The 26159-nt window shown below is 56.8% G+C and overlaps 1 protein-coding gene across 3 annotated transcripts; it reads left to right on the top strand.

The window, feature by feature from the left end:
• Positions 1 to 599: 599 nt before the first annotated feature.
• KIF21B (kinesin family member 21B) lies at positions 600 to 23974 on the top strand. Of its 3 annotated transcripts, XM_026864484.1 has the most exons (35): positions 600 to 701; positions 1061 to 1243; positions 4202 to 4351; positions 4581 to 4715; positions 5097 to 5264; positions 5759 to 5874; positions 6479 to 6674; positions 7075 to 7264; positions 7383 to 7446; positions 7920 to 8144; positions 8447 to 8528; positions 9024 to 9141; positions 9428 to 9619; positions 10241 to 10440; positions 10617 to 10724; positions 11148 to 11216; positions 11592 to 11821; positions 12234 to 12381; positions 12479 to 12673; positions 13499 to 13600; positions 13738 to 13903; positions 14204 to 14264; positions 14574 to 14631; positions 15149 to 15354; positions 15819 to 15893; positions 16061 to 16174; positions 16831 to 16869; positions 18662 to 18798; positions 19089 to 19269; positions 20173 to 20337; positions 20877 to 20994; positions 21748 to 21918; positions 22394 to 22593; positions 23029 to 23038; positions 23863 to 23962. In XM_026864484.1, the coding sequence occupies exons 2-35, from the start codon at positions 1085 to 1087 to the stop codon at positions 23890 to 23892; spliced, it is 4578 nt and encodes a 1525-aa protein (XP_026720285.1). In that variant the 5' UTR covers positions 600 to 701; positions 1061 to 1084; the 3' UTR covers positions 23893 to 23962. The 3 variants fall into 3 exon arrangements, with proteins under 3 accessions (XP_026720285.1, XP_026720284.1, XP_026720283.1); XM_026864483.1 differs by lacking the exon at positions 23029 to 23038 and having other exon boundaries at positions 23863 to 23974; XM_026864482.1 differs by lacking the exon at positions 23863 to 23962 and having other exon boundaries at positions 9027 to 9141; positions 23029 to 23231.
• The last annotated feature ends 2185 nt before the right edge of the window (positions 23975 to 26159 follow it).

Below are 26159 nucleotides of genomic sequence, written 5' to 3'. Positions count from 1 at the left end.
GGTGTGTTGATCCGTGTCTGTGTGCAGCCCAGAGCTTGCTCCTGGCTGGGGGTGTCACGGTGAATGAGCCAGCACAGGCATGGGGAGCCTGGCTGGCCCTGTGTGGGCCACGCTGGGCTGTGTTCAGCTATTGGTGCAAGGGCAGTTTTTAGTGCAGGCTGTGTGTTGTTACCGGGTCTGCCTGTGCTGTGGTACCCAGACCTGACTGTCACTGCGGCTGCGGAGGTGGCTGGTGGTATCATTGGGATGCACCAGCCTCTTTTCTCAGCCACAAACAGACCAAGGTTGTCGCTGGGTGAGGAGTTGAAGCATCCCCTGCACTGTTTGCTCCACACTGCAGGCAGAGGTGCTGCTGGTGCCCTGCCCACAGCAGCCATGGTCCCAGCGTGGGCCACGCTCACATCCTCAGGACGAGGCTCGTGTCCCCGGGCCCGGGGTGAGCCCCGAGGCTGCCCTCAGCCCACTTCTCTTCCTGCAGGATCCGTCCCCAACTGTCCAAAGAGAAAATAGAGGGATGCCACATCTGCACCTCGGTGACGCCTGGCGAGCCCCAGGTGCTGCTGGGGAAGGACAAGGCCTTCACCTATGACTTCGTCTTTGACCTGGACACATGTCAGGAGCAGATCTACACAACGTGTGTGGGCAAGCTCATTGAAGGCTGCTTTGAGGGCTACAATGCCACCGTGCTGGCATACGGCCAGGTATGTGCTCTGCCTGCTCCTGGGGCTCTGGCTTGGGCTCTCCTGCAGCGCTGAGTGCTGGGGCTGCTGAGATGGCCCCTGCAGAGGTTAGGGAAGGTGGGGGCTGTATAAGCCTCTGGGTGTGGATGGGACAGAGTTGTCCCTGGGCTGGGTGAGAGCTGGGGTAGGGTCTGGCCTTGGGTGGAGGAGAGGGAGGCAGGGCTGGGGTGGGAGCATGGGAGCCTGTGTGGTGGTGGGGATCAGAGGGGCTCACAGAGGTGTTTGGGGAGCCTGGGGTGGCAGGGGGAGGTGTGGGGCACAGTGGGCAAAGCTGAGCCTGGGAGGGACCAGCCAGCTCTCCCATTGCTGCTTCTCTGCAGACTGGCGCTGGGAAGACATACACCATGGGCACCGGCTTTGACATGAACATCTCCGAGGATGAACAGGGCATCATCCCACGGGCCATTGGCCACCTCTTCAGTGGCATCGAGGAGCGCAAGCGGGCAGCACAGAGTCAGGGCGTGGCAGCACCTGAGTTCAAAGTCAGCGCCCAGTTCCTGGAGGTGGGTGACAGCAGGTCCAGGTGACACTGTGGCCCTGTCCTGATCTTTGCTCAGTTCCCCTGTCCTGGGCTACTTGAGTCCTCCATGTCCGCTCTGCTCCCTGTCTGAGCTGGTCCCCACAGCAGGCGTGTGGCTGGGGATGCATGCTAGGGCAGAGGAGACTCAAAGCACCTGAATGTTGTTGACCTCATGATGGCCACAATCTGAGGTGGCACTTTCTTGGCTGCAGGGACACCCCCACCACCACCTCCTCCCCACCATGAGGAAGCGGCTTGTGCCTTGGTCCCCTGGAGCTTCAGGGGGCTCTGGGCTAGCTTATTCCTGTTTGAGGTCACGGGTAGCGGCATACCTGCCCCCCTGGCTCTGGACCAGTGTTCCCAGTGAAACAAGGAGAGGGAAAAGTGCCACTCTTGTGGGGATTTGAGGAAGAGCTGCATTATTTCCCATGTCCTTTGCTGCATCTTTGACCTTGAGAGTGCTTCAGTTGCATCCTCTCCCGCCTCTGCTTTGGTGTCTCCATTTCAAAAGCCTTTTCTATTAGCCGCTTCTTCCCTTGAAAAAGTTTATCCCAGGAAGCCTGTGGACCTTATGTATCTGCAGTGGCTTCCCTGTGGTCTGGCCCTGGGGTGAAAGTGCAGAGAAGCTCAATATGGGAACCGTGTTATAGGCCCTGGTGAGAAAACATAGGGTGGTGTTGAGCAAAGTTGAGCTCCTGAACAAACTTCATCTGGTTGGTGTCCTGATCTGAGGTACATCCCAGAGGAGACAGGCAGGCAGAGGGAAAGGCCCTGTGCTGTGAGCTTGCCACCATGTGGCTTTGGTGGGCATCCCATCTGGGTTCCTCCAGATGTCGATGGCCTGGAGAAGGGAAGCAAGTGCCCAAAGTCACCTCCTAGCCTGGAGGGCTGACCTCCTTGCTGGAGAAATCCTTCCCTATCAGCTTTCCACCTTGTTAGCTCCCATGGTGCTGTTTTGCCCAGCCACATCCTTCCCTCCCCACCACTTGTCCTGTCTGAGGTTCTGGCTGTCTTCCCACATGTCCTCAGCCTCGTGGAGCTCTGCTCTGGGGAACCTCTGGGCTGGGATGGAAATGAAATGGATGAAATGCCTGCCTGTGCTGAAGTCCTTCTGGGGTGAACCTTGTCAGGCTTTCTCCCTGCTGAAGAGTCCCTGTTGGGGCTGGGGCATAGTCCTGCCTTCCCTGGACTATAGGATTGGATACTGGCCTTCACCCCATGCGACACTTTCCCTTCTCTTTCAGCCCCCCATATCTGCCCTCTAGGAGATCCTCTGCTGTCCAGCTATAGTTTCCCTTGCCTCAGTTTCTCCCAGTTTGGGATGACCCAGTGCTGCCCCAAAGAGCTGTGTGACCTGTTAGCTGGGATTGGAACATGTGAAGGATGAACACTGGGGAGGGGGACACCTGTGCTGCTTCTGTCACAGGCGATCCTGGAAGCATCTCTGCAGACCAGAAGTTCCAGTGCAAGCCCAGGGGCACCTGGGGGTGATGGAGCAGTGGTCCTGTATGGGGTCACACCAGCTGCCCTGGGGATTTCCTGTAGTCTTTCTCTCTCTTCACCACCTCTGACCCCTGGTGGTTTTGACTCTCAAAATAGCCTCAGAGATGTTTTTCTGGTGACTGCAGTGGAGGATGGGAACAAGGCTTCCTCTATTGTGTTTCAGAGCTGCTCCTGGTCATGCTTCCCCAGCTAGCTGTGCCCTGTGGGACACTGCCAGCCCCACGGTGGGGGGCTTGAAGGCTTTCCAAGGACCCTGTTACATGGGGGGGAGAGTAAAAACCCGTTGCCTGATGGTCCGGTGACCAAGGCCATTGTTGGAGCTTGTCGAGGGTTTTGCCCACTAGTCCACCATGTGGTCATGGACATCAAACCAGGAGCTCCTGTGCCACTGTGACAAGACCTGTCTACAGTCACCCTTCTCCAGGCAACCCAGGGAATGTTTTGGGGAGATAATGGATCTCTTGTGCCAACATGAGCACATGGCTGGTTACCAACCCTGCTGTGCCAGCAGTGGTACAGGATTTGGCCTTGCTGATCCCCGTCCTGTGACTCTCGTCCTGTGAGCAGGCTGTCAGAGCAGGGTTTTAGCCTCTGGGGAGCCCGTCTGCACCTGGGGCAGCCTGGGATGGATTAGACTGATCTGCTCTGCTGGCCAGGAGCCTGTGGTCCTTGGGTGACCCTGTTCTCTGTGCTGGGATGTGGGTGCCAGAGGGTGACATGGCATTGAGTCCTGGTGATAGAGGGACAGACAGGCAGGGGTGTCCCTCTACCCCAGGGTGAGAAAGAATGCTGTCAAGATATGAATCTCAAGGTAAGAATCATCCTCTGTCAGCTCTGGGTCCTCAGGGTTTTTCCTGCTTGTCTTGCACTCCCTGGTCCCCCTTGTCCCCTTTCCCCCTGGCAGAGGTGACCTCAAGGAGCTGTGGTGGGAGAGGGGCTCTGCTGGCTTGTTGGCCAGGGGCTCCCTGGGTAAGCAGAGAAGGCTGGGGGGATGTGTAGCTCCCAGGTGTCCACTCAGGCTCTGGGAACAGGGCTCTGAAAGTGTCCTGGTTCACACACAGCTGCTTGTGTGGGCCAGGGCCAGGACAGGGTCACAGTGGGAACCAACCCAGACTGTGGCTCAGAGCTTCGCGTGGCAGACAGGCTCATGTGTCCATGCCTGCGCACACACACCGTCCCTTCTGGGCGTCCTGTCCTAGCTGGGTACCCACACGTACAGGTCACAACTTGCCTGTACATCATCCATCTGCTTGTGCGTCCTGTCTGACATTTGCAGGCCCACCAGCTCTCCTGGTCAGCCTTGCCTAAGCGTACAGCGGTGTGGCCTGGCCTCCTGGCTCTCAGGACTGCAGCAGCAGGATGTCGGTCCCGCTGTGCCGGGATCTAGCAGCCTCCTGCTTCCTACTGCTCACCCTGTACTTGCTTCTGCCCCACTCAGCTCTACAACGAGGAGATCCTGGACCTGTTTGACAGTGCCCGCGACCCTGGTGCACGCCACCGCAAATCCAACATCAAAATCCATGAGGATGCCAGTGGAGGCATTTATACCATGGGGGTCACGTCGCGCCTCATCAACTCACAAGACGAGGTGGGTGCAGGACAGGGCAGACATGGAGGGAAGGCAGCTGGGTGCCCACTGGCCAGGGATGTGCTACATGGGGACAGACAGGCGAGATGGGGACAGAGGATGGGACAGAGCAGTCCCGGGGTGATGCAGGGAGAGGTTGCTGTGCCCACTGGGCTGTGGCAGGGTGCTGTCTTGACTCCCTAGAAGGGTCCTTCAAGGTTTTTTTCTTCCCTCCCCTATGTTATTGTAGCTGATCCAGTGCCTAAAACAGGGCGCTCTTTCCCGCACCACTGCCAGCACTCAGATGAATGTGCAGAGCTCCCGGTCGCACGCCATCTTCACCATTCACCTGTGCCAGATGCGAGTGTGCACCCGTCCAGAGCTGGTGAGATGTGCTCCTGCCTTGTGGTTGGGCTCTTTCTGGATCTGATACCCAGGCAATTTGTGTGGGTCCCTTGGAAAGGGAGAGGGTTTGAAGTCTTGCAAAGAGAGGCAGGGCTTTTTCTTTCTTCTTTACAGTCATAGCCAGCATTAGCATTTACTGGGAGCTGAGGTCTTCCCTGGAGCAGCCCCATCCAAGGCAGGAATGGTCTGGCCCAAGGAGTGGCCCAGAGCAAGCTTCTGTTAGAATCCTCTCCCCCATACTTAGGGGTGGGATGCGGGGGGTGAATGCTCAGGCTTTTGCTCATGTCTGAGTATGGTCAAGGGGGCTCCTGCTGGCTCTGGATCTGTGACATTGACCCTCTCCCTATGTGCCTGGCCGCAGGTAAACGGGGAGGTGACCAGCCTCCTGGACAGAGCCCAGCCCACTACCGAGTATGAGACCCTCACGGCCAAGTTTCACTTCGTAGACCTGGCTGGCTCGGAGAGGCTGAAGAGAACGGGTGCTACCGGCGAGAGAGCAAAGGAAGGCATCTCCATCAACTGTGGGCTGGTAAGGCCCTGGGCACCCGTGTGCAAGGGGAGCGGGGAGGCAGGGCCTGCCTGGGGGAGCCTACAACACCTTTGGGTCCTGCTTGGAGCTACTTGGGGCTTTTGGGGTTGCTGCTGTCTCTGTTGGCATTCATGGTACCTGGCCCTGTGGGCAGGAATATGCCCAATCCAAAATGCCAGTGGCAAGGGCACAGCTCTGCTGCTGAGGGGAGGAGTACAGCTGGGCACAAGGGTGCAAGTCCCCAACAGGTCAAGGTCTGTTCACTTGAGCTTAAAAAAACCTCCAGGGCATGTGTTCCTCAGTGCATGTGGGAGAGAGGCCCAGCCCAGGGAAGGGGGGTGAATGCTGAGACTGCCAAGGGAAGCTCCATCCCTCAACCTCTTGCACCCCAGACCTTGTGCTGCAGCACATTCCCCAGGCCTGATGTGCTGGCTATGTGACAACTGTATTCTCAGTAGGGGCTGAATTGGGGGGGCTCTCCTTTGTGTTGGTAGCTGGCCTTGGGGAACGTCATTAGTGCCCTTGGAGACCAGAGCAAGAAAGTTGTGCATGTGCCCTACCGTGACTCCAAGCTCACCCGCCTGCTGCAGGATTCACTTGGGGGCAACAGGTAAGGGGGTCCAAGCTGAGCCCTGGGAGAGGACTGAAGGGGCTGTCCCCCTGCAAATAGGGCTGAAGGTCTGTGAAGCCATGGAGGAGCTATTTCAGGACTCAAATGCCCCGTGGGTTGCCTGGTGGGGAGGGGATGCCTCTTGGCAGGCAGTGTGTGACTTTATAGATGTAAAGACCTTGGCTCCTCATGAGTCCCAGACACAATTAGCCAGCTTTGGCAGAATTAGCTGGTGCAAAACTCTCTGGAGCCCTTGCAGATCTGGGACTTGGCAGGTGGTGTTGCCCAGTATGGGACGGATTGAATTCCTTGCCTGCTTTGGGGGTATTTCTCCCAAGAGCCCATACTTCCTCAGCAGTCCTGGCATGTGTGGGCTGGCTGGTGGAGGGTGGCTTTGCTCCGTGCTGTGTTGTTCCTGTGGTCTTGCTGGTGCTCTGTCTCTGGGAGGGACTGAACCCGTTTTATACCTTGGTTATAAATCACAGAAGGGCCTAGGAGGGGTGTCTGGGGACACCTGGCCTGTGCTGGGTCCCAGGTTTCCAGTTGCTGTGTTGGCTCAGGGTGAGAGAAACTGTCCTTTCACCGTGAACTTCACCTCCCCAAGCCAAACCATCATGATTGCCTGTGTGAGTCCATCTGACCGGGACTTCATGGAGACCCTGAACACGCTCAAGTATGCCAACCGGGCTCGCAACATCAAGAACAAGGTGGTGGTGAACCAGGACAAGACAAGTCAGCAGATCAGTGCTCTGCGGGCTGAGAACGCCCGCCTGCAGATGGAACTGATGGAGTACAAGGCGGTGAGTGATGGAGAGAGCCTGCAGAGGTGTGATGGAGGCAGAAGAAAGCTGCCTCCTTGTGTTTGAATTGGGGCCATTTTAGTGGGAAAGACCCTCCTGTCTACCATGCTCTGCCCCTACTGATAGGGGTAATTGCTAGGAGAGGTCAGGAGGCTTAAGAGATGGGAGCTCAGCTCCTGCCCTGCCACAAGCAGGACCTTGGGCAAGTCCCTTGGGGATGCTAAGGCAGGGAGAAGCCTTGAAGCATCTATCACCCCCTGCCCATGGAGCTCAGGCCTTCCTGGTCCTTACATTTGTCCCTGTCCCTGCTTTGGTGGCTGAGGCTACCCCCAGGATGCGGTGGTGAGCCCCCCTATCCCAGCTCGCTCTGCACTCAGGGACTCCCCTCCTGTCCCCACAGGGCAAGCGGGTCATTGGGGAGGATGGCACGGAGGACTACAGCGACCTTTTTCATGAGAACGCCATGCTTCAGAAGGAGAATAGTGCTCTGCGCATGCGGGTGAAGGCCATGCAGGAGGCCATCGATGCTATCAACAGCAGGGTCACCCACGTCATGAGCCAGGAGGCCAATCTGATACTGGCCAAGGCAGGTGAGGCTGGGTTAGTGAGTGCATGGCATGGCGGGTCAGCCCAGCCAGCGTAGCTGGGATGGGTGCTGTGGTACAGCCCATGTCTTGCCTTGATCCACCTCTGCCTCTGCTCTTCCAGGTGATAGTAATGAAGCCATTGGTGCTCTCATCCAGAACTACATCCGGGAGATTGAAGAGCTGAGGTGAGCTGGGTATGGGAGCTGGTTGATCACCTGGGTCCCTGGGCTGGTGGGTGCTGTGGTGGGATCTGAGCCCAGGTGTGGATCACAGCTCCATGCCTCCAGCATCACTGGGGTGAGTTGTAAGCCCTGATGGAGTAGCAGCTGACTACACTGCTGCTACACTGGGGCTCTAGGAGTCCTGGCTTTGGTGTCAGACAGGGCTTTGGCTGTTGTCATGCTTTGTGTGGCCACTGATGGAGAGGGAGATCTTGGTGGGAGTGCCTGGTGTCTCCCAGGCACTGCTGGTCCCCCAGACCTTCATTCATCCCAATCTCTTGTGTGATCCTGGGACCCTGTCCTGCAGCATCCTGACCTGACCCAATACGAATAGGAATGGTTTTGTGGTGACTCTGTCCCTGGCTCACACCATCCTAAAACCCTCCAGGGACAGTGGAATGTCTCCTCTTTGACCACATCCCATCTACACTCCCTAGGACGAAGCTCCTGGAGAGTGAGTCCATGAATGAGTCTCTGCGCCGCATCCTCTCGCGTGTCTCTTCCCGTCCCCCGTACTCCATGGGCTCATCCCCAGCATCTGGCTTGGCTGGCCTGTGCAGCCCCGCTGCTCCAGTGGAGACGGAGGCCTCTGATGTCCTCCGACGGGCCAAGCAGGACCTGGAGCGCCTGAAAAAGAAAGAGAGGAGGCAACGGAGGAAAAGGTGAAGACAGCTGCTCTGCAATGTTGGGAAGGGGGAGGTTGCATGTTGGTCCATCTGTCCTTGTGGGATCGGGTATCCTGACTCCCCCATCCATGCTAAAGTTCAGAGCACCAAGACAGAACCCAGATGCCTGGGTTCCCCTCCCAGCACTGCCTTGCCCTTGGTCTCCTTTTCCCCCACCACATGATCCTGGAGGCTGTTTTTCCCAAAGGGACCAAAGGCAGGAGACAAGGGGGGCCCTGGAAGGACCCATCCCTGGGCTCTCCCACACTGAGATTCACCAGCACCCTGTTCTCCTCCAGCCCAGAGAAGGAAGCATTTAAGAAGCAGCAGAAACTGAAGCAGGACAATGGGGAGGAGACAGATGAAAACGAGGTGGAAGAGGTGAGGAGGCTTCGTGCTTATACCGAGTGGGGTGTCTGGGTGCGGAGCATTGCATTCGCCCCATGTGGGAGAGGGACCAAGCCCAGCCTAGCGCTGCAAGCAGGCTGGAGAGGTCGTGGAGCCGAGGACTCTGTGCTGCAGGAGCAGGGAGCTGGATGCTCCCCAGCCAGCCCTGCTGTGGAGTGAAGACCCCACATCTTTTTGCGCTTGGTTTCAATAAGTGTAGGTGAATGGGGGTTGAGTGATGCAGTGCTGCTCAGCTGAGAGAGGATGGATGCAAGGATAGATGGGGCACAGAGCTGCTCCTCTCAATAGTGTACGCTGGGGGTCCAGAGATGGTGCTGCAGCCCCTGGGCATCCTGTGTGAGAGGCTGAGTCCTGTTGTGGGGGCTACAGTCCATCATTGTGGGGTGAACTCAGGTTTAGAGGAGGGAAGAGCTGCAGAGAGAAAGGCGAGGCCATGCTGCAAGCTGAGGTTAGGCACTTGTGTCTTAGGAGGAGGAGGAACAGGATGAGAGTGGCTGTGAGGAAGAGGATGGACGTGAGGATGAAGATGAGGACTCAGGCAGTGAAGAGAGCCTGGTGGACTCGGACTCGGATGCAGAGGAGAGGGGTAAAGTGCAGAGCCACACATGCAGCCCCAGGGTATGGGGTGTATTTGCTGGTGCCTCCTGGCACTGAGCTCTGGTCCTGGGAAAGGATCTGCTGGGATGCTGCAGCCACATCTCCTCTGGGGGGCTTGGAAAAACATGAGTTGCTGTAGGGAGTCTCCAAAACTTTTTGGGGTGCTGCGATGTGGGTTCCCATTGTCTCCCTCTGCTTGTGCTGTGGCTCAGTGAAGCCGTAAGAGCAATGGTCCCCCATCCCTCCCAGCCTGACTGTTCCCTACCTGCCTCCAGCTGTGAATTTCCAGGCCGACCTGGCAGATCTGACTTGTGAGGTAGAGATCAAGCAGAAGCTGATTGATGAGCTGGAGAACAGCCAGCGGCGCCTGCAGACCCTCAAGCACCAGTACGAGGAGAAGCTGATCCTGCTGCAGAACAAGATTCGGGACACACAGCTGGAGCGGGACCGGGTCCTGCAGAACCTCAGTGAGAATCACTGCAGCGTTGGGCCCCAGTCCCTGCTCCTGCCTAGCTGACTCAGGGTTAAAGCATCCACCCCCTGCATGCCACACTCGCTCTGATAGAGCTTTGCCATCTCCCTGCCTCTGCTTGTTGAACCCCTGGGACCTGCAAGACCCTGCTTGTCTTACCATGGGAGTGGCACTAGTCAGCTGGAGAGGTGGCTGGAAAGGATGCTGAGGCAAAGACTCTTATAGCCCTGAACTGGTGAACAAAACATGAGATGTGGGAGTACTTGGGGAAACTGATGTGCTGAGTGGCACATGAAGACCCCAAAAACTGAGTAGTATAGCTGATCTCTAGGCTCAGCAGGGCAGGATTACCCGTCTGTAGATCTAGATCTGCAGCTCCTCTCAGCCCAGCAATTGTTCTTTAACCCACTGTCCCCACCCTGCACTGAGCCCTAGTTTATCTCTTCCAGCAGGTTCCCTCAGATAGTCCCTGGCCTGTGATGGGGCCAAAGCAGAGGGGTGAGGGAGAGGTCTGGCAGGATGGGGAGGGAGTAGTGGCAGGTGCTTCCAGGCAGGGTGTGTAGGTGAAGGAGCCCAGGGTTCGTGGCCATCTCAAGCCCTCTTCTCTCTCCCTCAGGCACTATGGAGTGCTACACGGAGGAGAAAGCCAACAAGATCAAAGCAGACTACGAGAAGCGGCTGAAGGAGATGAACCGGGAACTGCAGAAGCTCCAGGCAGCCCAGAAGGAGCACGCTCGACTGCTCAAGAACCAGTCCCGCTACGAGCGGGAGCTGAGGAAGCTGCAGGCGGAGGTGGCTGAGATGAAGAAGGCAAAGGTACCTGGACATGCCAGGGCAGGGAGGACAGCCCCTGGTCAAGTCTGGCTCTCTGCTCAGAAGTGATGTTTTCCACTCCTGGTGACAAGTGCAGGATATCTGTCTGTCTATCGGGTGGGTGGGTGCCCTGGGACAGTCGGGTGCCCGCACCGACATGTGGTACCTTCCTGTTCCAGGTCGCGCTGATGAAGCAGATGCGGGAGGAGCAACAGCGGAGGCGGCTGGCAGAGACAAAGAGGAATCGGGAGATCGCACAGCTCAAGAAGGAGCAGCGCCGGCAGGAGGTGAGAGCCCAGCCCACGCACGTGCTGCTGGGTGTCCCTGTGCAGAGGGAAACTGGGCTGGCTGGGAATGGATGTTTGTCCTGCTCTGGCACTCTGAGGTGCTCATAAATATCAGTTGGTGAAGCTCGGGGCACTGCTGGACCCATGGTCTGGCCAGGGGCTGTGCAGCCCCAACAGAGCACACCTGGCTGAATGGCTCCCAAGGGGTTCCCACAGCTCCCAGCATGGCTGTGGGAGATGCTGGGAGCTCCCCACCATGCATAAGGGGCAATGTGCCCTCAAGGCTGGAAACCTGCTCACTGTCAAAATCAGGAGACTGTTAGTGCCAAATTAACTGCCCCAAGCTTTGGTGGTGGGAGTGCCAGGACTCCAACCATCACTGGGGTGTCTGGGCAGGACCCCAGGGATCTCTCTCTCATGCAGTTTCAGATCCGAGCTCTGGAGTCTCAGAAGCGGCAGCAGGAAATAGTGCTGAGGAGGAAAACCCAGGAGGTGAGAGGAGGAGAATTTGCTTCCATGTACCCTCCGCTCCCCGTGGAGGTCCTGGCCCCAGTGCTTGGCTCCTCCAGACAGAGTCAGCTCTTGGGAGTGGGTTTCCCAAAAGGGTGGGAGGATTTTTACAGCTCAGTAACCTGGTGGGAGATGGTTGCAGGCAGCAGAGGAATTACCCATCTCCTGGGGTAGCTGAGCCCAGTGGCAGAGGATGAGCTATGAGGGAGAAGGGGGAAACCCATGAGGCACAAAGGACCTGGGTACTTTGGGTCTTCAGAGCTCCCACTCTTGGTCCCATAGGGACCTGGGGTGACTGTGACGTTTGGACGGGGGACACCTGTCTGACACCCCCTCCTCCGCCCCTTCCCTGGGCAGGTCTCAGCACTGCGCCGTCTCGCTAAGCCCATGTCAGACCGGGTTGCCGGCAGGACGAGCCAGAAGTCGGCCATGCTGGATTCAGGCACAGAGGTCTCGGCAAGCACCACCTCCTCCGAGCCCGAGTCTGGCGCTCGGTCTGTCTCCAGCATCGTGCGCCAGTGGAACAGGAAAATCAACAACTTCCTTGGAGACCCCTCGTCCTCCATGAATGGGGCTCGGCCCACCAGGTCAGGGCAGGGACTGTGTGGATGAGTGATGACACATCCCAGGACTCCCACGTCTGGCTTTTGACCGGTGGCGGAGTTTGAAGGCCAGCTTCTTATTGTGCGTTTGGCCAGTGTTAAATCATTGACCAGTGACAGGTTGTGCTGGCAGCATGTGACTGACTGTCACCTGGGCTTGAGCCCAGTGCTGGCCTTCCATGAGTATTAAATGCCACCGCACAAACCCTGCTAGGCTCATCTTTTGCTCCTCTTTTTGCTAAGGGGCGATGGAAAAGGTGGACAATCCAGAAATGGTGGAGATGCCTCCTCCGTTCCTGGCCAGCCAGAGACCAGGCATCCTTTTGGGCCCAGCACAGTTTTCCAGGTGTGGTGTGGCCGGTTGCCCATACGTGCCTCTTCTCCCCTCTGGCTGTAGGAAGAAGTTCCCCAAGAAGGGGACAAGCCAGACCTTTGGCAAAGCCGCCCGCCTCAAGTGGCAGTCGCTGGAGCGGCGCATCTTCGACATTGTCATGCAGAGGATGACCACCATCAACCTGGAGGCTGACATGGAGCGGCTCATCAAGGTGACCATGGCACTTAGGACAGAAAGTGCTGGGTGGTGGGTGTGGGGTAGGGGGACTGCCATGCTGACAGTGCCAATCCCCCTCCCTTTTCCCCCAGAAACGCGAGGAGCTGGCGCTGCTGCAGGAAGCATTGCTGGGCAAGAGGGCGAAATTGCAGGCAGAGAGCCCCAAGGAGCAGAAGGGGCTGCAGGAGCTGAATGAAGAGATTGAGGTGCTGGGAGCCAACATTGACTATATCAACGACAGCATTTCTGACTGCCAGGCTACCATCATGCAGATTGAGGAGACCAAGGTAGGCAGCTGGACTGGGCCCAGCTGGCAGGGAGAGAGCAGGAGCATCCCTGAGAGAGTGGCTTTGGGTACAGCCAGGCTGGGTGTCCCGCAGTCCTCCTCTGAGCTGTGTCACACACTCAGTGGGGCTGCACCTGAGTCACTTCTCATTAGGTGGTTAATTGTGGAGCAGAGTGCTGCCAGGTCCTTGCACCTCCGAGGACAGGCTGTTGGTGCCCTGCACCCCACCACCCTGGGATTACAGGGAAGCTGCAGCCCCTGTCTGGCCCATGGGGCTGGCGGTCACTTGTCCCTGTCAGAGTTGTGTGGTGGTAACGTCTCAGAGAGGACTGTCTTTTCTTCCAACAAATACTGCAGGTTTTGTGTCCATTTTTGACACTGGGCATGTTGCAGAGATGCTGTGCAGCTCCCAACTCCCCTCTGGTGGCTGCGGCCTGGGCTGGAGGCTGTGTGCTGTCCCTGGCTTGTCCCCAGCTTGTCACCAAGATTGATGGGAAGAAGGGGCTGTTGTTAGTTCACACTACTAACCTTTGGGACAGTGACTTGATCTGCTGTGGATTTGGGTGAGGCTGGTGTCTGCAGATTAGTGGCTAATTAAATGTTGGCACCAGGATTTCTGTAGCAACACAGGAGCCCTTCAGGTTGTGTTGGCCATCTCCATGGCCAGATCTCCCCAGCAGTCTCTTGGGCAGACTGAGGAGGGCGAGCGTCAGGCCTGGGCAGTGTGGGCAGGGCAGTGGGTGTGCTGTGCTGGCCATGGAACCCGTCCTACCCCGAACAGCAAAGCTTCCCCGTTGCCTCCAATGCCCGTCCCTCCCTGTTTCAGGAGGAGCTGGACTCCACGGACACCTCAGTGGTGATCAGCTCCTGCTCCCTGGCTGAAGCCCGACTCCTGCTGGATAACTTCCTGAAGGCCTGCATTGACAAGGTGCGGGGCCAAGCTGGGGCCCAGACGCGTGATGGGATTTCTCACAGCTGGGGAGGGGCGCAGGGTGCCGGGGTAGAGACGTGGTGGCGGAGACCCAGAGCACCCGCCTGAGGCCTGGCATGGCCATCCTTCCCCAGGGGCTGCAGGTGGCCCAGAAGGAGGCCCAGATCCGCCTGCTGGAGGGGCGCCTGAGGCAGACAGACATGACCAGCTCCTCGCAGAACCACGCTATTCTGGATGCCCTGTGGGAGAAGGCCGAGTTGCACCCAGAGCTGCAGGCCCTGATCCACAATGTCCAGCAAGGTGAGACCCGGGTCTGGCGCATCCTCAGACAAGGCATGCTGCCTGCAGGGCAAGGTGCCCCACTCGTGCCAGCCCCTCAAGGAGCACCTGGACGTGCTGTAGCTGGGACCTGCATGCCCAGGGCTGCCCTGAGGGCGATGACGGGGGTGGGATGTGTGCTCCAGCCACCACACAACAGGGACAAGGACCGGGTCCCCCCTGCCAACTGCCTGCGCTGCCCCCTCTGCCACCAGTTCAGACAGGGCTTGGCACGATGGGGTCCCCTCTGCACTGCTGATGCACTGTCTCCCCCCTGCACAGAGAATGGCTACACGAGCACAGATGAGGAGGTCTCAGAGTTCAGCCTGGCTTCAGATGGGAGGTGAGCACTCAGTCCAGCCCTGCCTGAACGGATGCTGGCTAAGGAGGCCAGGGGTGGGGTGGGATGTCTGGTGTCACCCGTGGGACCTCATGGATGGACAAGCCTAAGCTTTCTCATATTGCCCAGCCCTTGGGGAGCGAAGCAAAGATGTCTTTTAGACTCTAGCACAGAGTGAAGATTAGGTCATCCCTTGGAGAAGGGGTGCTGGGAAGTAAGGAGTGACCCAAGGAGTCTGGTGGGCCGGTGGCACTCAGCTCTTTGAAAGGAGTTTGGCACTGAAGATCCATCTTTGCTCTCTTCTCCTTGCAGCATCTCCCAGTCTTTCACCATGAAGGGCTCAGCAAGCCAGGATGACTTTAAGTTCAAGGTTAGTTGGCTTTTCTGTGTGGCCTCGTCACAGGGAATGGGAGGAGGGATGGAGGGGCATGTTGTTCAGGGATGCTCCAGGCCTCTGCTCTGTAATCTAACTTCTGGAGAGCCAGGACTGGCATAAGGCAGTATGGCTAGTCTCTGGGTGGGGTCATCTCTAGACAAGGGGGAACCAAGGCCTTCTGGTAACCGTGGTCCTCTGAAGCACCAAAAACTTGGGAAACATCCACCACATCAGCCAATACCCTGCAGATTTGAGTGGGCACCAAGGAAGTCCTTGTGCAATGCTGCATCCATTGTGGGCAAAGGTGGAGGAAAGTGTCTGTTCTGCACAGACTGTCACATCTGCCTAGAGTATGGAGAGCTGGCACTGTGATGAGCATCCCAGTATGATACAGAGGGAACTCAACCTCCTGTGGCCAGAGAGCGTGAGCTCTTCCACCCCACAGCTCTCTGGCTGCTGCTGCTGTCCTTCCCCTGTGCTGCCTGTGCCTGAGCACTCTGCCCTGCTCTAGGGAGAGCCCAAGCTCTCGGGGCAGATGAAGGCAGTGTCAGCTGAGAGTCTAGGACCCACACTGGATGTCTCCACCGAGAACATCACCAAGTCCTTGGCATCCCTCATGGAGATCAAAGAGGATGGCATCAGCTTCTCCATCCGAGACCCCTATTACAAGGAGAAGGTGTCACGCACCGTCAGCCTGCCCACGCGAGGAAGCACCTTGTGAGCATGGGGTGATGGGTCTCTGGGCATTGGGAGGCTCATGGAGTCATGGGCCATCAGGTGGGGAGCTGTGCTCTGGCTGTGGACTTGCAGAGCAGTGAGGGTGAGCTCAATCCTGCATCTATCCAGACTTGTTTGCAGTAAGCAGTGGTGGATTTCTCCAGCAGGACTTTGAGACTGTCTAGGAGTGTGTTGGTATCCCCTGCAGATGGAGAGAAGGGTACTTTAGGAGGGAAAGAAGGGAGGGGTGCAAGGTTCCCTGACTCACTGACCTGGGTTGTCAGCCTTCTTGAAGGCTTCTTGAGTTGTCAAAAGCCTCCACACTCATGCAATGGCTTGAGGCATCCTCTGATCTTGTGATTGTGACTTCAGGGCAGCCCAGCTTCTCCATTTGCTTTGCTAGGGAAGGATGTTGGTGTTCATCATGGAGGGATACCAGCTGTGCTCTGTTTCATTTGCTTTAGTCCCAGGCAATCTCGTGGCTCAGACACTTCTCCTCTGACAAGGAGGAAATCCTATGACCGTGGACAACCTGCCAGGTGAGCTTGGAACTGGAGAAATGGCAACATGGGCAGGGAGAAACTGGGTGGCCCAGACAAGTGGTCCAGTGCTGGCTGGACCAGCTCTTGCTGGGCTGTGCTGTGCCAGGCAGCTGCCAGGTGAGCAGTTCCCAAGTCATGTGTCCCTCTAATCCTTCCTGTTCCAGGCCTCCAGATGTCGGCTTCACACCTCCTTCATCCCCACCCACCCGTCCACGCAATGACCGCAATGTCTTCTCTCGTCTCACAAGCAACCAGAGCCAGGGGTCTGCCTTGGATAAGTAAGTCCTGGTGGGGCGAGAGGATCTGAGTGAGGGGGACCCATAACAACAGCAAATGGCATGTACTGAGGTCCCACAGTGGGGTGTAGGAGCACAGGACCTGGGTCGGCTCCAGCCAGCCTCCTGCCACCATTTTCATTCCCTGCTCTTTTCCATGAGGGAGCAGATGCTCTGCAAGGGCTATGCTGGACCCTGCCTGCTGTGTGTCCCCTCCGACCTGGCTACCTGCAGGAGCTCGCAGTCCTGGCCTCTGGCTAAGCCCTACTGGGAGAAAGTGGTGCCAGACAGGCCACTGGAAAAAGCTATGGAGCAAAATGGGATGAGGTGGGATGGCCGACAGACTGGCACCAACCCACAAATGCTGCTCCAGCCTCCCCCTGCAGCAGGTCAGGCCACTGCCCTCAGCTCGGAGCATTGCTAGCAGTGCTGACGTTCCCTGATGGAGACCTGCTGTCTGATCCTCACATGCCCTCCTGCTCCTCTGCTCTCTCCCCTGGTTCTCCATGTGTGCTTCTCTTTCTTTCTCCCTCTCTCCCTTCTTCCTCTCTGTCCTACACTGGCTTGGATGCAATAACAATCCTCTATCTCTGACTCCTCTGCTGCCTCTTCTAGTCTGGGTTTTCTCTCCCATAATCCTGCTAATTTTCTGCCCTTAGGTCTGATGACAGCGATTCCTCTGTCTCGGAGGTGCTGAGGTATAGACAACTTTCTATTTATTATCCCTTTCTCCTCCTCCTCTCTGTCTCATGAGTCTGCTCTCCCTTGTCCCTGCATGCTCCACCTGCACCTTGCTGCTCTCCCCCCAACTCCCAGCTTGTGTGTGCTGTCCTCTGTTGGCATGCCACCTCTGATGTCTGATGCTGTCCCCTCGGTTGCAAGTTTGTTCCTTCTCTGATTAGCCCTTGGAAGCGTGATGCTGGGGTCACCTACAGGCACTGGCTGGTTTGGGGTGGCAGCATGTTCTCCTCCACCTCTGATGGGTTCTCATCAGTATGATGCCACCATGTCCCATCCCGTTGCCCAGCTCTCCAGCAGGATGGTGTGATGCTGAGGAAGGGGGCAAGCAACCCTGGGCACTCCCAGTGTGTCCTTCTTGCAAGCATCTTCCAGGCAGATATCTCCAGGTGATCCCCACACCTGGTTGTGCTTCCCTGTGGGTAGGTAGATCTCTTTCCCAAAGAAACCGCGTCAGATTGTGGTGCAGAGCTCAGCCTTGGGGTTAAGGTGCTCCTGGGCTTGTCCCACTGCACCATCCGGCCTACAGAGGTTTCCCAACATGAAGGCCACCTTTCCCCCATCCTTGAGGAACATCAGCCCTCCAGCACCCGACTGTCTTCACCTTGAACATGCCCTGAGATCCTGCAGGTGCCCAGTTGCTGGGGCGGTGGCACCAGACAAGTCTGTGCTGTGTTACCTTGGGCAATTTGCTGTCAGGCAGCAACACAAAGTCCATTGGTAACATCTCACCTCGAGGAACCATGGTTCCCACTTAGATTAGAAACACTAGGGGTCAGGGGAGAGCTGTTTAATTTGAGTTTGTAAGTAAGTATAGCTGCTTGCTGAGAAAGAAAGCTCACATGCATGTGAATTCCAAACCCAAATTAATGAGCCTGTGTTTGTCCTCATGACTAATGTGACCTTATGTGGCCTTGGGCATGCCCTTCTCCAGCCCTGTGCCTCAGTTTCCCTGCCTATAAGAAGAGGCTAGTACAACCCAGGGCCCCACGGCCATGGGGAGGCTGTGTTTTGGGGTGCCAGCTGGGGAGAGCTGTTGGTGGCCATGCACACTGGGGTCTGGAAGGGTAGGGCTGGACGGTTGGTCCTCAGCACTCCGGGTACTGCTGAAGTGGAGGGGACTGACAGATGCTGTGTCCAGAGGGACAGGCAGCAGGCATCCCTTGGAGGGAGGTTTGGCAGGGATAGGTCCTCTGCTCAGAGCCAGCGGTGGGTGCAGGGCTTCCACAGGGATGCTGGGTGCAAGTGCTAGTGCTGTCCTTTGTCACCCTTCTGGTCTTATGTGAAGGGGTAGGGCCCTGTCTCCAAATGCCACAGGCTGACAGCCCCCAAGGAGCTGGGGTGCTGGATATTGGTACCCTGAAACATTTATTCCAGCAGAGCTTAAGGCTGGAGAAGGTGAGGTTTTTCCCAAACTGACCTGAGGACCGATAAGCTGGCTCCTTGGGTCTGTGCTGGACAAGCAGGAGAGGTTCAGCAGGAGAGTAGAGGCCACTGGGCAGACCCCCTTTCCCAGTCTGTACTGCTGGGGCAGAGTCAGTAGGCAGGGACTGCTCCTGGGGAGATTCCCGGGGTTTCCATGAAGACTTGTGCTCAGACATGCCAGCTTCAGATGGAGGGGCCATCACGCTGACAGGCAGTGGAAGATGGCTGGGGGGAGGCAGCTCTTGCTCTCCCATGTCCCTAGGGCTGTGTAGCATGATACCTTTCCACACACACCCCACCATGTTTGTTCTTTCTTTCCCACGCAAGGGGCATCATTAACCCGGTGGGTGGCACCAAGAATGCCCGGACAGCCCCGCTGCAGTGTGTCTCTGTGGCAGAAGGACACACCAAGCCTGTGCTCTGCCTGGATGCCACTGATGAGCTGCTTTTCACTGGGTCCAAAGGTGTGTGATGGACAGAGGGTGTGGGGATTGCTGGCCTGCAGACGCTATGGGAGCAGGTCAGCACGGGGGAATACATGAAGTGCTGGGCACCATGGGGATGGTTCCTCCTGGGCCTCTTTTCTGTCCTCAGTGTTGAGCCTTGCCCTGCACTGCCCTGGTGGCGGGGCTGGCTGGCTCCTTTCCTCTGGCCCTGTGGGTGGTGGGAGGCAATGCTCAGAAGGGGTATGGCCCACAAGCCACCGTGCCCACCACCCCCCCAGCCTGACACTCACATGTTCTTTCTCCCACAGACCGGAGCTGCAAAATGTGGAACCTGGTGACAGGCCAAGAAATTGCTTCCCTCAAGGGTCACCCAAACAATGTGGTTTCCATCAAGTACTGCAGCCACACGGGGCTGGTGTTCACTGTGTCGACGTCATACATCAAAGTGTGGGACATCCGGGACTCAGCCCGGTGCATCCGCACCCTCACGTATGTGGCAGGCAGGAGCGGCTGGGGGGAACCTGGGCACTTTGGGCATCTCTGGCTTTGCAGAAGCCAGTCTCAGGACCTACTGGGGCTGGGGACAGGGCCAAGTAGCAGCTGCTTTAGTGCCAGTTTGCAGTGCTGCATCCTTAGAGAGTAGGGAGGTTGGGAGAGAGCTTGGGGTGAGTGGACCCCTGGGGACCTCCTGCAGCGAAAGCTCAGGATAAAGAGCTTTGAAGAGATTTGCAGCTGATTCTGTGGGTGGCCAAGAGAGCTAGCAGCTCCACAGAGGAAGCACAGCCCCTAACAGCTTCATGGCTGAGTAAAGCACAGGCTTTCCAGTGAGAAACTTGGATCGTTATGAGGACTTTGAGGACCAGAAAGGAGCATGGGACAGGCTGTCTGTGGTCTGCCAGATTGGAGCAGGGCTCAAATGTTAGTGGTATATGGCAGGGCAGGGCTACCAGCTTGCTCCAGCCTACAGCTCCTTCCTCCATCCAGCCTTGGCTCATCTGCCTTGGCCTAAAGGTGCTTCTTCCTTGGTGCAGAGGCTAAATACTTCTGGCTCCCTGTGCTGACTGCCAGCACTAGCCAGCTCTTCCTGCAGGTAGCAAAGAGGAATGGGAGGAGAGAAGAGCAGCCCTCAAATGGAAACCAGGGCAGGGTACTCCTGAGTCAGGCACACACCTGACATCCTTGGCTCCCTCTGCAAGCAGGGCACTGGCCTAGGGCACAGAGGTCTTGTTGATCCCATTGTGGCCAGAGAGATGGTGATAACTCTATGGCCCTTCCCTGATGTGAGCCTCACCTGGGCCAGCCTGGAGCCAATAGCCCCACGCGGTTCATCTGTGTGGCCTCAGTGGCTCTGATCTCTCCTCATCCTCCCCCCTTGACCTCTCTCTCCCATAGATCTTCTGGACAGGTGATCTTTGGGGATGCATGTGCCGGGACCACCACCCGCACTGTCACCAGTGTGCAAGGGGAACACCAGATCAACCAGATTGCTCTCAACCCCACTGGCACCATGCTCTATGCTGCCACTGGTAACTCTGTCCGCATCTGGGAGCTGAGCAGGTGAGCAGGTAGTGCTGGGGTGGGCAGGAAAGCTTAAAGATGCTGATTGGACACTCTTGGCTCAGAGGGGCCTGAAGGACACCTCCTAGGGAAAGTAAAAGCCTTTTTAGCAATGGAAGTTGCTTGGAGTAAGGACTTTCAGGACCCTTTCCTATTTGTCTCAAGGAGTGATGAGCAGCAATGGAACTACTTGGGATGGGGGGATTGTCTGTGAGCTGGGAAGAGCTTAGAAGGAGAGGAAAGACATGTGTGATGAGCAGCAGTACCCCCCTGCTTTTGCCCTTGCCCCCTCCTTACCAGGTGGGCACTGTGCTGCTGCCCCCTTGCTGCAGCCTAGGCTCTGTAGCCAGATGCTAGCATGCCCCAAGGCTGCCTTCCTCTCCTGGCATCACTAAGAAGAAGGGCTCACAATCCCTCAAAGGAGGGAACAATCCCTACTGGGGTGCTCCAGAGCTGTGGGGGTCTCTGCCTGAGGAAGCCCCTTGAAGGAGCTTTGGCCACCTGGGAAGGGGCTTGTTAACCCATGATATTGACTTCAGGTTGCAGCCCATCGGGAAGCTGAGTGGCCACATCGGGCCTGTGATGTGTCTCACAGTGAACCAGACGGCGAGCAACCACGACCTGGTGGTCACAGGCTCCAAAGATCACTACGTCAAGGTACTCTCCCCTGTGAAGGGCAAAGCCCTGTGTCCCATAGGGAAGCCCAGATGTTAGCAACCCCTAAGGTCTCTTCTCTCCTCCTGAAATCTGAGCCCAGATTTTGTTTCTACATCTGCATGTGAAGTGTTTTCATATCTCCTCACCCCAGATCTTGCCTTTTGCTTGATCCACAATACAAATGCACCTTTGGAGATGGATATGAATTTCTCATCCTTTGGGCTCTGTGGTGATACTTGCATGTTATGGCTGACACAGATGAGCAGCTTGCCCTATTCTGCTCAGTTCTCCTCCCCAATACAGATGGTTTGCACCTGCTTGTTCACAGCTCCAGCAGAGCAAGAGCTTGTTCCTTCCTTTTAGTTTTTTGTTAGTTTTTAACAGGTTAAATTGAAGCTGGCACCAGGGGAGTGAAGAGGGATGGTGAGATAATGAGGGAGGCAGGATCCCACTCTTCTGACAGCTGCAAGCTGTTAGCTTGGCTCATAGAGGTGTGTGAAAGCTCACCATGAGTAAAATGCAGCAGAATGGGGGCTGCGTCTGCTGGCCTATGTCCCCTGATGGTGGCAGGATCCCTGGAGAGACCTCAGCCCCAAGAAAAGGCCTACAATGGCCAATGCCCACTCCCTTTCCAGCATCACTCTGGGTCCCCTGAGCCTGGAAAACAGAGGGTGATGTCCAAGTTCTCCAAGAGAGGGTGATCAACTATTTCCAGTGCCATCTGGGGTCTTTCACTCACTGTTTTTCCCCCAGGTGTTTGAGATTGCTGAGGGCACGGTGGGCAACATTGGCCCCACTCACAACTTTGAGCCCCCTCACTATGATGGCATTGAGTGTCTGGCCATCCAGGGAGACGTCCTCTTCAGTGGCTCCAGGGACAACGGCATAAAGAAGTGGGATCTGGAGAAGCAGGAACTTATCCAGGTCTGGAGGGGAGCATAGAGCACAGGTCCTTGGGGTAACATGGAGCAGAAAAGTGTTGCTGTTGGGGGTGTGGGGGGACTTCTGTTCAGGGAGTGGTGCCCGTGTTCTGCATTGAGCTAACCAGGAAGGGCACTCCCATTCCTGGGAATCTGTCAGTGCCTGTGTGAGGTGGCTCTGTACCCCGTAAGTTTGTGCTGTATGGCACTCAGGATTGCCAGCAACTCTGGGCACACAATTGCAGTGCTGGGTGTTGTGTTCCTCTCTAAAGACAGGATTGTTGTCTCCTGCCCAGGGCACAAACCAAGCCACAACTTTTGAATCCATCCCCTTGGCCTTTTAACTTTGCATCACTAGCCCCACAGTCCAGATCAGCCCTGGGGTGACAGTGAGAATCTGAACCCTCCAGGTTGGGTGCCTGAGGCTGCTGGTGGTGCTGCAAATGAGGTTGGTGATCAGCTCTGTTCTGTGTCTGCAGCAAATCCCTAATGCCCACAAAGACTGGGTCTGTGCCCTGGCTTTCATCCCTGGCCGCCCCATGGTGCTGAGTGCTTGCCGAGGAGGCATGATCAAAGTCTGGAACGTGGACACCTTCACCCCGGTTGGGGAGATCAAAGGGCATGACAGCCCCATCAACGCCATCTGCACCAACTCAAAGCACATCTTCACTGCCTCCAGGTGAGCCCTGGGCTTTCTGCTCCCCAGAGCCCCTGGGAGGTGGGAGACCCCTGGGTTGAACAGTCATCCCTGGGCCTGGGTGGGTTTGTGCTGAGTGGACGGGGAGGGAGGGAAGGGGGGGAATCTCGCAGTGTTCTAGTCCCTCCTCTCCTTCATCTCATCTTGCCCACCTTAGCCTGCCCCATGACACGGCCTGCCCCTGCAGTGCCGAGAGCTGTTCCCCCGGCTGTCCCCTGCCCACACTCTGGTGACGCCCTGGGTTATCCCCCATGCAGGGACCCCTCTCCCCCGGGGCTGGGCATCCTCTGCTGCTCTTGGGGAGCTCTTTGGCAGCAAGACTCTGATATCCTCTTTTCCACCATGTCCCTTTTCTCCCTTCCTTTTTCTCTGTCTCTCTCTGTCTCTCCTCCTCCCCACCTCCCATCTGTGCCACAGTGACTGCCGGGTAAAGTTATGGAATTACGTGCCTGGGCTCACCCCTTGCCTTCCACGACGCGTCCTTGCCATAAAGGGCCGTGCTACTAGTCTGCCTTGACCCTTCTGCTCTTTCTGACTCTTGCTCATGCACTCTTCTTCTGTCTTTTCTTTCCTTGTCTCTCTCTCTCCATCTCTTTCTCCCTCTGTCTTTCTCTCTGTTGCTTGCTTTTGCTCCTCTCTTTTTCTTTCTTTTTCTCTGGTCTGAGCTGCTGCTTCACGGTATGAAACTATTTTGCGTTTTTCCTCACTTGATAAAACTTTGCTAGAAGTGACTTGCTCCTTTGTCCCAGCCATACCCCCACATTGTTTTGGTTTGCTTTTTTTTTTTTCCTTGCCGAGTGCCCACATCTACTGTGGAAGCCATGGCCTGCCCGCACCCTTGCATGGATGGTGGGGCAGGAGTCAGCAGCCACCCCTGAAGCAGCCCATGCTCTGGGGAGACCAAGCTTAGCAGCTCCCTGTGGTATCACTGCTTTGACCTAGTTAGAGCTCATTCAAGGGGTGTAGGAGTCCTGTTGTCAGGGTCAGCCCTGGAGGTCACCATTTCCCTTTGTCCCCAGCTGCTGCTGGTGGGGTGAGCTGGAGGCTGAGCCCCATTGGGCCTGCCTGTTCCCCAGAACAGATTGGGCAACCTCCTGACAAGAGAAAAGGGCCTGGGAGTCTTGTGGGCTGCATGCTGCCATGGGCTGGGGGTGGGGAGTGTTTCTCCTTGCAGTCCCTCTCCACGGTGTGTCTGCAGGGCTCCTGCAGGAACCCCTGGGTCATGCCATGCCTCTCACCTTTGTTTCTCAGCGACTTGACCGTGAAGCTCTGGAGCGGTAGGAGGCTACCCACGGGGTCAAACTAGGAACTGCAAAAAGACTGGAAGACATGACAGGAGGGTGAAGGTCAGGGTACCTCTCCCTCGCTTTCAAGACCTGGTCATCTACAGGAGCTCAGCCCAGGGATAGGGATTTCTTTGTACCTGACTCAAGAGGGTGGACAATGTCCCATCTGGTACTTCGAGCACTGCCAGCTCCTGTGAGGAGGCAGTTCTGTGAAGCACTGACAGCTCCACCTTCCCTCCTGCTGAGGTTTCTTGATTCTTTTCCAGTGACAATAAAATGTTTTCATCTCTCTTCTCACCCACACTGCTGTAACACCTGCCAGGACTTCTGGGGGTCAGAGCTGCTTGGCTCCTTCTGAGACACCCAACTCCTTCCTGCCACCATGGGCTCATGTGGCCTCCACCGAGATGTGCTGCTTCTGTCCCTGTTGGCTCCGGGGCTGGTTCCTGCAGGAGTCTTTCTCCACTCCATGGCCACGAGGACATTTGGTGTCTGCTCCTTCTTTGGAGACGTTACTTGTGGGACAGCCTCTCTGCTGTGGAGGGTCTGCAGAAGGATTTCTAGGCAATCTCATTGTTTCCCATCCTCTGTCTGCCTGTCCCCAGTGGTTGGTGGTGTGCACCTCTGAGCTCCTTTGCCACATCCAAACTCTGGAGGCATGGCAAGCCTGGGAAGATCTCTGTCCAGCTGCAGTTCCCTTGGACATTCTCCAAACCCCAGTCATAAACACAGCTGACCCATGGCTCTCGGGCTCTTCCCTATGTGCCTACCCTGCTCTGCAGTGGGGAAGGGAAGGGCTGCTTAACCCTGCTCTTGACACCTTGGCCCTCAGCAGGGTTTTGTGGTGGGTTCCTGCAGCATGTTAACCCCCTTCAGATGGAGAAATAAAGCAAGAACAGAGGTTACAGGGCAAAGAAGCCAGGGCTGGATTCATCACCCCCACTCCTGTGGCCCATCTTGTTTTGCCATCACTGGGAGATGGAAGCTGTAAATCCTTCCCCCAGGCTCTGCTCTCAGCCCTCTACCTGGGAGGGGGCTAGCTCAGGTTTGGCCGTCAGCCCCTGTGGATCCAGGAGCTGAGAGGGCCCAGCAAGACCTGGAGGAGCTGGAGGATGGACCAGGTTGGGGTCAGCTTTCAGGAGCAGGGTGAGGAAGGGGTTGCACACACTGGTCTCGCACAATTCCCCTGATTCACCCCATGTTGAAGGACAATCCTGCAGTGGATGATTGTGCACAGTCCAATCTCCATTAAAGGCTGGGGGCTTCATCCAGGAGTGTTTCCATGAGGATGCAGCTTCTCCAGGCTCCCTCCTCCCCCTCTCTCCTATTCAAGGGGCTGGTAAGGCCCTGGTCTCACACTGAATCTTTCCTCCATCTCTCTTGAGGCCTTTGGACCACCCCTGGCTCTGTCCCGCCTTGGGCCAGTCAGGGCTTCTCGTGGGATGACCGAGGAGACCCTGGGATTGGTTCTCTTGCCTCACACACTCTCATTTCCCATCTGTCACAGAAGCAGCAGCGTTTGAACTCAAATATATAAGTATTTCTCCACATGATCCCACCAGCACTGAACTGGAATCTCAATAGCCAGAGGCTCCAGGACCTGTCCCATGAAGCACAGACCAGTTTCCCTTTGCTTTCTCCAACCATAGTGACTCATGGACCAGCCCCAGATCATTTGCCACCAGCCCTTGTTAAAACCATTCCGAGTGGAGCATGGGAATGCCTCTGCATCCTGAAAGACAGGAGTAACACTATTGCTTTGGTGGGGGGGGTTGCCTTTCAAGGGGGGAAAAATAACGATCCTACTGGCTTGCCTTGGTGGAGGGCATGATGGCATGTGTGGGTGTGACACTGCCCAGGACAGTGACTGGTCCCTTGTGATCCACCCAGGACCACGGCTGGTGGAGAAGTGGTGCCAGTGCTGGCAGCTCTGGGCTGCGTGTGCCCGGCGGGACTGGAGGGGGCAAACAAAACTGCACAGGGCACCATGTCCACCAGAGTAACACACAGATGTAGGGGCTGGAGGAAGTGTTGCCCTGCAAGCCTGTCTTGGAGAGGGTTTCTGCTCCTTCCTCATCCAGTTTAACCTTTGCTTGGCTGGAGGGGGGGGCGTTTGTAGCCAGGTGTACCTTGTGCATCTGTGTCTGCACCAAGATCTCCAGTGCCTGACCTGAAACCTCTCGCTGCTCCCTGCTGAAGTTGGTGAAGGGACCTGCTCCTGGGGGCTTGGGGTCAGACCTGCCTTGCCTTTTGCCACCAGTT

Source organism: Athene cunicularia (genome assembly GCF_003259725.1).
Source record: "Athene cunicularia isolate RWA chromosome 26 unlocalized genomic scaffold, athCun1 chr26_part2, whole genome shotgun sequence".
Classification (NCBI taxonomy): Eukaryota; Metazoa; Chordata; class Aves; order Strigiformes; family Strigidae; genus Athene; species Athene cunicularia.
Note: the sequence above shows the minus strand (reverse complement) of the source record. Positions and strands in the feature narration are given on the sequence as shown.

Coding starts and splice junctions, on each gene's coding strand:
- KIF21B (XM_026864482.1), top strand. CDS start 1,085: ATGGGCACCGGCTTTGACATGAACATCTCCGAGGATGAACAGGGCATC. Junction 4,352..4,580: donor TCATCAACTCACAAGACGAG/GTGGGTGCAGGA, acceptor ATGTTATTGTAG/CTGATCCAGTGCCTAAAACA. Junction 11,822..12,233: donor AATGGGGCTCGGCCCACCAG/GTCAGGGCAGGG, acceptor CTCTGGCTGTAG/GAAGAAGTTCCCCAAGAAGG.